Raw genomic sequence first — 10,189 nt, 5'->3', positions numbered from 1 at the left:
AACGAATGTGATTTAAGGATTTTCAGGATTCTCACAAAGAAGATCCGGCGAGAATCCTTGTGGAATCAGTTTACCGGATATGACACATCTGGCGACTATGTGTTCGTTATGCTTCCGCATCGTTGACAATCTTATATCCAACGCATCTAATAAGCATAGCTGGCCACGTGTACGGTGGCGATAGCCAGACCATAAACATAAACGGTAGAGTGCTCCGTAGTAGAGATTGCCACGGTTAAAACCCAAGCTCACCGTGATCTTACTCAGACCCCAGTCATTATCTCACTTATTTCTCCTAAAAAAAACAGAATAAAAAAAAAAAGAAGGAAAATCTGTGTTCCGGCGCGGGAAAATCTCAACGGCGGGCGTTCCGGAGCGGGAAAATCTCACCGGCGGGGGTTCCGGCGAAGGTACTCTTCCGGACTACTCTCTCATTCTTCTCAATTTCTAGGTTTTGCCCCCTCTGCTCTGTTTATCGTGCTTGCATACATAAATTGCGTATGTATAGGTTATTGAAACAACAGTTTGATCTCTTTGAGTTCTGTGTATTCCTCTCTATCTGTGTTGTCACTGCGCGCTCTCTTTGATCGAAGATCAAATTTTTAGGGTTTTTGTTTTTGCAGTGTACAGATTGATCGAGCAGAGGTTCCTGAGCTTGGAGTTGCATGGATTGCGATTGGTTTTTGTCAGTGACGTTTTACAGGCGAAATGTCGTATAAGATGGTTTGGGTTTGACAGAGAGTGGAGGTTTGAGATTGGAGTGTGGGAGAAGCTGAGGTGGATAGTGTGGGAGCGAGTTCATTGAGTTGTGCTGTGGTGACTCAGTGAGCCTTTTTCAAACAAATGGTAGACTCTGAACTCTGATTGAAGCTTTCTAATGGCAGTGTCGTATAGAAATTTTATGGTTATCTTATTTGGGGTTTTTGATATCATTGCACCTGAGAGGTATCTTGCTTTTGATCAATCATGGTGCTGCTTGTTTTGCAGCTTCTTCTCTGTGTGATTGTTACTCTTTTCTATCTATTTTCGGTCTTTGTGGGTGTTTTCATGTGCGCTGGTCATTTTAGATTGAAATAATCGTGTCTATTGTTGTTGATATTTTCAATTTGATCTTGAAACCTGCTCTCGTTTTGATTGTTTGAAAATGTGAAACTTTTAAATGAAAATGACGATTGGCTTATATGCCAAATGGAAAGCCATGTGTTTTTTCTACAGAATTATGGTATTTGATATCTACATGCTTGACTTCTGGTGATGATACTGAAAATTATCTGTAATTTCCTTCTTGTTATATTATTTACTAATTTACATTCATAGAATTCAATTTAGACGATGGAGTCTGCTGCGAAGGTAAAGTGGGTATGTTAGTAGCTATATCCAGTGATTCTGGACCTCAACATACGCATATGGTTTTATCCCTGAGCATCTGTTTTCTTACTAGAATACGTTAATGGTTATTACTGACTGTGACTGTTAATTGCATAATGCGTCTTAGTAATTAGCAACAATGTCAAATCCTTTTGAAAAACATTATTGAGAGATTTGTCATTTAAAAGTAAAGGAAAGCACTTAGTTAGCAGCTTTCAAGAGTCTTAAGTTTGATACCAGTTATGTTGAGTAATAGTAAGATCAGAATACCTGAATAAATTTGCAGTAGTGACCAGTTAAGCAGCATTGCAACTTTGGATTATAGGATAACTTGTTTAACTTGGACTGCTAAGTGCGTGGGATCAACATCAAGCACTGAACGATTACCTCTTCTATAGTAAAAATTTGTAAAAAAAAAAAGTGCGCTAACATTGGATTATTAGAAGTATATTAGATCATTTCCTATCGATTTAAGATTCTAGTATCGTGTTTTTATTAGCTATATAGGAGTTAACCTAGGCTTTCTGCATTTACTAGTGTTTCATTTCATTACCCTTTGAATAGGGATATTTCTTCTCATAGCTTGCTGAGTACAGCTGAAAAGAAATATAAATTACTGACAAAGTTAATAAAATTACTGACACAGTTCATATTTATTCTTTAATGGTCATGTACATTTGTTCTTACAAATGATTTACTTAACAAATTGCTGAAGAAATCTAGTCATGGTTAGATGTATAATCATACTAGCTCAGGAAGCTTTATCTAATGGGGACCGATGTGATGCAAAGGTACTCTGTGGCAAATAAATGCCTAAGAATTTCCTTAAAAAAGTTTCTATGATTAGCCGCAACTTGTTGTTCTTTTTTCCAAATCCAGCCTTTTGTTGATGGTAATACCAAGTATGTTGGTCCTTCGTGTCAGTGCTTTTTGTTATTTGAAATTTTTTTGTGTACCAATTAGTTTCAGAAACCATGCATATTAGGAAGTTGTTCTTTAACGTTTGAATTGCCTACAGCCCTGTAAGGCAAAATTTTCTTTATCTTCCATCATAAAATGATTTCTTTCCAAGTCCCTTTGCATTATGTAGGAAAATATTTAATACTTCAGAGCATAACTGATTGGGACAGATTTCAAAGAAATTTGTTAGTAGTTCCATTGTTACGGCCAAGACTTGGATTGTTAGCACTACTTGCTAATTTTCTTCTAAGCGGAATTAATTTTCATGGTAATCAATTTTGTAAATTTTATTGATACGTGAAATGATAAAAATGCATTTGGTTGTCTAGGAGAGCATATCTGGTGGGAGTTCAAAAATTTATAAAAAATAAGCTATTGGTGAATCATGTGTGTTTATATTCTTGGAAGATATGAATCACGTATGATTTCATTCGATCACTCTTAAAGTGCAACATTAAGTGGTCCTGTAGAATTGATCTGTTTATCCTTCTGTGTTTATATGCATTTTTCCTCTGTTTTCAGATGCAATTATTCTAATGAATATGTTTGTGTCTAGCATCTCATTTCCCTATTCTGTATCGGTAGTTTAGTCCTAGGCCGGGTTTACTTGCTTATATGTCCTCTATGTACTGTTCTTATTTTAACATTTTGTCATTCAATCTGAACAGTATTTTTCTTTGGCAGTCTTTCCAACCCAAAAGTTCTTGGACTCCGAGAGATTCGAGCTGTCTAACTGATGGAGAGATGGGTTATGACAATTCTTCCAGATTAGATTCAAAGCGTGGTCACCCGTGGTTTATGGATTCCAATGGGCCGGAGCTCTTCAACAACAAGAAGCAAACAATGGAGTCTGTTAATGGCAGACCAGTTTCAGAGACGGGTTATGACAATTCTTCCAGATTAGATTCAAAGCGAGGTTACCCGTGGTTTGTGGATTCCAATGGGACGGAGCTTTTCAACAACAAGAAGCAAGCAATGGATGCTTTTAATGGCAGGCTAGTTTCAGGAGTTCCACATTTGGCAATTTTCCCGTGGGAAAACACTTCAGGGTTTCAGTCAGTTCCAGGTCAATTCACTGATCGGCTTTTTGGAACTGAGCCAGTACGGACAATCAACCCAGGTGAGAGGAACATTCAATCCGTTGGAAATGGAAATATGAATTTGGGAAGAAAGGGTTTTGAGAATCAATATGGAAATGATTCATCAATGGGTTTGTCAATGTCTCACTCTATCGAAGACCCCTCATCATGTCTCAGTTTTGGTGGAATCAGAAAAGTGAAGGTCAATGAAGTTAGGGACTCTGAGAATGTAGTGTCTGCGTCTATGGGGCACTCCTACATTAGAGGAGACAACACTACAATTTCAGCAGGTACCGCGTTTAATAAGAGCAATGAAAACAGCGTATCTTTGGGTTCGACTTATAACAATGGCGAAGAGAATGCAATCGCAATAGGGCCTTCCTTTAATAAGGCAGATGAAAATTTCATTTTAATGGGTCACACCTACAGTAAGGGAAATGGGAATTTCACATCGATGGCTCATAATTATAACAAGGGCGACAATGGTAACTTATCAATTGGACGGCCCTTTGACAAGGAGGACGGAAGATTTATATCAATAGGCCAGTCATATGAAAAGGGAGATAGCAGTTTCATATCGTTAGGTAGCTCTTACAACAAAGGTCATGAGAGTTTTGTTTCTAGTGGTGCAACATATAGTAAAGCAAATGAGAATTTCATCTCAATGCCTCCGACATATAACAAGGCAGATTCAAATGCTGTACCAACTGGTCCTCCCTATGATAAAGGAGATAGCAGTTCTATGAGTCATAATTACAGTAAGAGTGAGAGCACCACCATCGCTTTTGGAAGTTTTCATGATGAACTCGACAGAAATCCTTCTGGCAGGATCATTAACAGCTATGATTTGCTGAAGGGTAGCCAGAACATAGCTCAACAGTCAGAAGAACCTGGCCTGAAGGATCCAGTTCAGTCACATACGGATCCAAATGTAGGTGAAGCTCTGCAAGTTGATTCTAAAACTGATATGGTTCCAAAAATTAAAGAGCCAAGAACTGCTAGGAAAGCTCCTCCAAACAACTTCCCTTCAAATGTCAAAAGTTTGTTATCAACTGGTATGTTTGATGGTGTTCCAGTGAAGTATGTTTCCTGGTCACGGGAGGTAAGCTGATAACTATTGATCATTCTGATTCTTTTGACAGGTGATTAATTTTCTGTATTAATTCCTTGATTTGACTTGTATATGTTATCATCTGCAGAAAAACCTCCAGGCAACAATAAAAGGGGCCGGGTATCTTTGTTCCTGTGATCAATGCAATCACCCAAAGGTAAGAACTCTTGTTTGATTCAACTGCTTTGAAGATAACAAATTTTTGATCTGAGATTTATCAATTAGCTTGAACATTTATTGTATGATGCAGTCTCTTAATGCTTATGAGTTTGAGCGTCATGCTGGTGCCAAGACCAAACATCCCAATAATCACATCTACTTTGAGAATGGAAAAACCATTTATGCAGTAGTTCAAGAGCTGAAGAACACTCCTCAGGACGTGCTGTTTGACGCCATTCAAACTGTAACAGGGTCTCCTATTAATCAGAAGAATTTCCGCATCTGGAAAGGTGATGAATAATTAGATAATTTTCGGAGCGACCTGTTTAACACAATTCCTCTCACACAATCTCTATTTTTGCCTGTTTCAGCATCATATCAAGCCGCAACCCGTGAACTTCAGCGTATCTATGGAAAAGATGAAGCCGCTGTACCTTCTTGACACCGGAATCTTCCTAGTTAACTTTTTTGGGGGTAAATTAAGATGTGATCGTGCGTAGCGACATACAGCTTATAGTAAATTACTAAGTTATAGACCTAAATTTGAATACTGGATTTGGTGGATGGTTTACATGTATTTTGGCTATTTGAAACGTTTCATAAAAAAATAGAATTTCGAATTTTGGACAGTTTATTATCTAATACTTGATATTGTGAGTGTTTATTTTGCTCTCTGAAAAATCTTTGAAGTAACCACACAGAGTTGACCGCTTTCAAATTGAAGTCTTCAGGCTGATAGATGATGCAGTCTCTCTTTGGAGGGCAACTATTGTTTGTGTTGGTTATCCTAGTCTTGCCATTATAAATAAATTTGAGGTTTGCATAACATGTTATAACACGAGTGGGTTGGATATTAGTTGATATCTTCAAGTAAACCCGTTTTGTTTCACCAGATTATTTCAAATTAGATTAGCTTCAGGAACTAAGTTGGATTAAGCTGGACAGATTTGGTAAAATGTTTGATGTAGTGTCAGACTAAGAAACAAAATAATAACAAATTCTAATATTATATTATTCACTTTTGTTTTTTTTTTTTTTTTTTGTGTCAAATGATAGATTTGTTAGATTAGGGAGTCGACGAAGTTCGAATCCACACCTCGATACAAAGACAACACTTCTCTTCACCATTGTGGTAGAGGACCACTTGCACTTTTGTCTTTTTTTTTTTCATTCTAGAAACATCTCCTTTCCTATTTTTCTCCGTTCTATCTCCTCTTTTTATTCCTAATTTTTCTCCCCCTCCCTCTTTTCTCCCCACACCCTCTTTTTCTTCCCAACTTTTCTCCGTCCCTCACCCTCTTTCTTCCTAATTTTTCTCCGTCCTTCACACTCTTTTTCTTCGTCCCTCACCTCTCCCTCTTCATCTTCCTCATTTTCTACGCTTAAATGCAGAAAATGGAGTTATATCTTTGTTAAGAAATCGTTTTCGAATTCACTGCACCAATTAAGTACTTGAATTTGAAAAAAGTCTGAGGCTATCAATTGTGTAGCCTCTAACCTTATTATACAGCTCATAATTTTTGCTTTATGTTTGATTACAGAGATAAAACCAGATTAGAACAATGTTTAGTGAGTCTTTGATTAACCTAATCCATCCGGCGAAGCTACTCATAGCTGTGATTCTCCTGCAGTGTGCCTACGCAGGTCAGAACGTGAGTCTTTGTTTTAGCTGAGCACATGTACCTTGGAAGGTATATGCAGTAATATATATTTTTCTTTTTCCAGCTTCATTTGCCTAGTGAGAAATTGGAAATAATTTCTTACAGTTACCTTTTGCAGTATTCTTGGAGCCATGGTTATATTTGTTGGGTATATCTAGTTCTATGGGGAAGAAGAAAGATAAACCTCCATCTCTTGGAACATTCTCCAATAGGGTGTTTTTCAAGTTTTAAAGCATCTACGAGAACTTGAGAATCTCCTTCAACAACCTTTTCCCCACATTGTTCAAGCTTTCCAATCTATTAATTAAATACCGCAAGATAATGATCATGCTTTTGTTAACAACTTGGAAAATAAATTCTTTTACATAAACCCTTATGCAAAAGAGAGTGATTTCCCCTAATTTGGACTTTTCATACTCCCATTTGTTGCTGATTTGTAGTCATCTCTTCATCATCTGGTGCTTGATTCTGACTTTTTAATGAATGAGATGGAGGTATTTATCTTTCTTCTTCCCCCATAGAACCAGATATAGCCCAACAAATATGACTACGGCTCCAAAAATACTGCAAAAGATAACAGTAAGAAATTATTTCCAAATTCTCACTAGGCAAATGAAGCTGTTAAAAAAAAAAAAAAACAATTACTGTATATACCTTCCAAGGTACATGTGCTAAGCTAAAACAAGGGATCCCATAATTGCGGTAGTTACTGTGCCTAAGGGGTTAAAAGAAGAATAGTAAACAGGTCCCTTTTCTTTGTTTACCACTCCCATGATATAATAATTAACCCCAGAGAGTATTGCGTGCGGCAAAACCACTTCTGTGAGTATAAATTATAATTGATTGGTTCAAGAATTTGAAACAAACAAAAAATGTTGAGCAAAAGATTTCTTACCCCATAAAATGATGCCAAAAGTTTGATGTCAAATTGTATACTATAGACCAGACTGGATTAGGGTTTTCCTGTTCCATGAAAAGGGCAAGTACTGCGGCTTCAACCAGACCCCAAAAGCATATGTAACAGCTGTGAGCGAGAGCTCACAAGGGTATGATCTTAGTGTAAAAGCCTGCATTTTTTTATTAGAATTCACCATCATATTTTACCTTTTACTTAGACAGTCAAGAAAAATAAGGAGTTTTATTGATACTTCAAAAAAAATCATATCCTTTTATTGATACTATTAACAGTTTTCTGAAGGGAAAAAAAAATTATGATCTATGGTGTCGATTTGAGAGTTCTTACTTGGAAAATGATGAAACAAGACCAGAAGAAACAAGATGCAGCAGTCACGAGGGTACTCTTAATGAGGTCTTTAGGGTTTGAATCACTTTGCAACAGGTGATGATCATAATTTAGACCTTTTGCCCTTTGTCCACGGAAAATTAAGTTCCGGTCCTTTGACCAGAGTCAATATAATAGCTCCCCCAACCGTGACTGTGGTCCCCGCTACCTTTGCTTGGCTATGAAGTTTCCTAATGTTTACTTTCTCAAGCCTGCAAAACCATGATAAATTCATCTGCTTAAACTGTGCGTTTTGTCTGTGTAATACCAAGGCAAAGTGTTATAAATCATACCTAAAGATCATGGCCATGAAAAATGCAATTGCAGGAAGAATATTGAACATGGCAGATGTGAAAGTAGCTGTAGAATATGACATTGCCATGTAGAAGAGGTTCATGTCAAGCACAGGGCTGTAAAGTGAACAAAAAGCACTTCAACTAAGATCGTTTTGAATTGCTTAGCTAAACGTTAATGTTACCCTTAACGGTTAAGAATCTTACTCGAAAAGGCTAAGCGGCATAGTCTTAGCAAGGATGGAAAAGGTCATCTTTGGCCGCGATTTCCTGGTGATTAATCTTAATGATTAGTAATATTTTCTAAACATGTCAATTTTCGTGCATAGATATTGAGAGAGCAAACAAACCTATCCAAAATGAGAGCGTAGGGAGAAATGAGAACAGCTGCAATAGCCATTCTGTAGACTAAGAATACATAATGGCTCATTCCCTGGTTTAGAGCAAGCCTAGCAATTACGTTCTGACCTGCATCGCCACACTGCAATAGAATCACAGCCATGAGTAGCTTCGCCGGACCGATTAGGTTAATCAAAGGCTCACTAAACATTGTTCTAATCTAGTTTTATCTCTGTAATCAAACATGAAACAAAAATTAAGAGCTGTATATATAATGTGTAGAGGCTATACACTTGATTCATTATATAGACTCCTAGCCTCAGAGTTTCTCAAATTCAAGTACTCAATCGATGCAGTGAATTCGAAAACGATTTCCTAAAAAGGATATAACTCCATTTCTGCATAACATCGAAATTGGAAAATATGGTAGGGTTTGGCACTCTGCCAAATTTTTATTAACCAAAAACATTGTTAGTGGGGAAGAAAAGGTAGTGCAGTGAACAAGTTATGGCAACCAAGTCAGGGATTAGTTGGGTTTTATTTTTTCCAACGTAATAATAGTACGCAAAGGATTTGTACAAGCATGTTGTAGTATAGTGAGTAGTAGTGATCTACAAATAATTTTACCTAATTAAAACTAAATTATTTCATGATTATGCTAATTATAGGGTAGCTGGAAAATGAGTCCTATGATAACGACCCTTTAGCCCCCCAACCCCCTAATGACAATGATTGATTTCAACCCTTTCAATTAATTAAGGCATGTTTACTTTACAAATTGGGAGAACGAAGGTGTTTGTACCATACTTGATCAATACCGAAACTATCAAGTACCAGTCAACTTCATACCTTCAAAGACCTACTGAGGGATTCATGTTGAAGCACCCTTGCCGAAGCACAAGAGTTTCCCTCCACCTAGGAGGCCAATCACATTACATCTCGTGTCAACGTTAGAATGAAGCTTTTAGAGTCTTACATCGACCGTGGATGAAAGTCGGAGACTCTCCTCAACTATAAAAGAAGAACATTCTTCTACAATGAGGGAAAAATGTCATTATTGTACTTAAACTAGTCATTAGAACCCGCTAATGATGATTATGCTTGAACCTATGTATTTGTGTAAACCCTTCACTATTAATGAGAACTCATCTACTCCGAGGACGTAGCCAAACTTCGGGCGAACCACATACATCTTGTGTTTGCTTCCCGATCTCTATCTCCTTACATATTATCCTCACTAGGTGACCGGAGCAACCGAGCGAATGTCACAAACTTGACACTTTACGTTGTTCCAAAATCTCATCGATTTTGTGCATCAACAGAAGGAATCCGAGAAATTAGAAATAGAGGAAATAGGATCAAATAATCCCCTAGCTGATATGATCTTGACATTTTGGTATTTGATTACGGATTATTAGGGAAACGTACGCTTTTTCAATTCCTTATATGTTAGTTGACGCATGGAAAAGTTAAGAACATAAATCATTGATATTCATACTCCTCATATTTTACTAAGGGAATTGTTATTAGCACTCCAAAAATTTCATTTGACATTCTAAACTCTATATAATTAGAAAGAAAAATACATTTGTGAGGAGTGTAGAATGAGATTTTTGAAGTGTTAATAACAATTTCCTTTACTAAACGAATGAAACTTAAGAAATAAAATAATTCCTATTTCTATTTTATGTAAATAAGCGTCCTCTAAGTTAATGTATTCCAAAATCAATTAAACTACTCATTATCTACTATGATTCTGATCATCTCACACCAAACTACTCGACTTTAATAAACTTGTAAATATATGAATTCTATCGAGTTTTCGAGGCAATACAACGTAGAATCCGTGGAACCCCTAGGGGCTTGGATTGGAGTGGTTCCTCACAATTTTGGCAACTAAAATAGGTGCTTTGCTTGTTGAAGAGTGCAAGCAAACA

General features: G+C 37.0%; 2 protein-coding genes and 1 long non-coding RNA gene across 3 annotated transcripts; 1 reads left to right on the top strand and 2 right to left on the bottom strand.

Annotated features, from left to right (window-relative positions):
* Nucleotides 1–247: 247 nt before the first annotated feature.
* On the top strand, nucleotides 248–5,306 carry LOC126629371 (uncharacterized). The gene is made up of 6 exons (XM_050299398.1): nucleotides 248–410; nucleotides 624–846; nucleotides 3,013–4,509; nucleotides 4,607–4,675; nucleotides 4,769–4,967; nucleotides 5,049–5,306. The coding sequence occupies exons 2-6, from the start codon at nucleotides 844–846 to the stop codon at nucleotides 5,117–5,119; spliced, it is 1,839 nt and encodes a 612-aa protein (XP_050155355.1). The 5' UTR covers nucleotides 248–410; nucleotides 624–843; the 3' UTR covers nucleotides 5,120–5,306.
* Nucleotides 5,307–6,359: 1,053 nt separating this feature from the next.
* Nucleotides 6,360–7,135, bottom strand: LOC126629381 (uncharacterized). Its single transcript, XR_007625745.1, has 2 exons — nucleotides 6,993–7,135; nucleotides 6,360–6,902 (listed from the first exon to the last, which is right to left on the bottom strand). It is a non-coding gene; the product is annotated as an uncharacterized LOC126629381 (long non-coding RNA).
* A 98-nt stretch (nucleotides 7,136–7,233) lies between these two features.
* Nucleotides 7,234–8,597, bottom strand: LOC126629378 (WAT1-related protein At2g39510-like). The gene is made up of 5 exons (XM_050299408.1): nucleotides 8,264–8,597; nucleotides 8,121–8,183; nucleotides 7,914–8,030; nucleotides 7,582–7,832; nucleotides 7,234–7,405 (listed from the first exon to the last, which is right to left on the bottom strand). Exons 1-4 carry the CDS (start codon nucleotides 8,461–8,463, stop codon nucleotides 7,685–7,687), a joined length of 528 nt encoding a protein of 175 aa, XP_050155365.1. The 5' UTR covers nucleotides 8,464–8,597; the 3' UTR covers nucleotides 7,234–7,405; nucleotides 7,582–7,684.
* Between the last annotated feature and the right edge of the window lie 1,592 nt (nucleotides 8,598–10,189).

This window comes from Malus sylvestris, chromosome 7 (assembly GCF_916048215.2).
Source record: "Malus sylvestris chromosome 7, drMalSylv7.2, whole genome shotgun sequence".
Lineage (NCBI taxonomy): Eukaryota > Viridiplantae > Streptophyta > Magnoliopsida > Rosales > Rosaceae > Malus > Malus sylvestris.
This window is presented reverse-complemented; position numbering and strand designations above follow the sequence as displayed.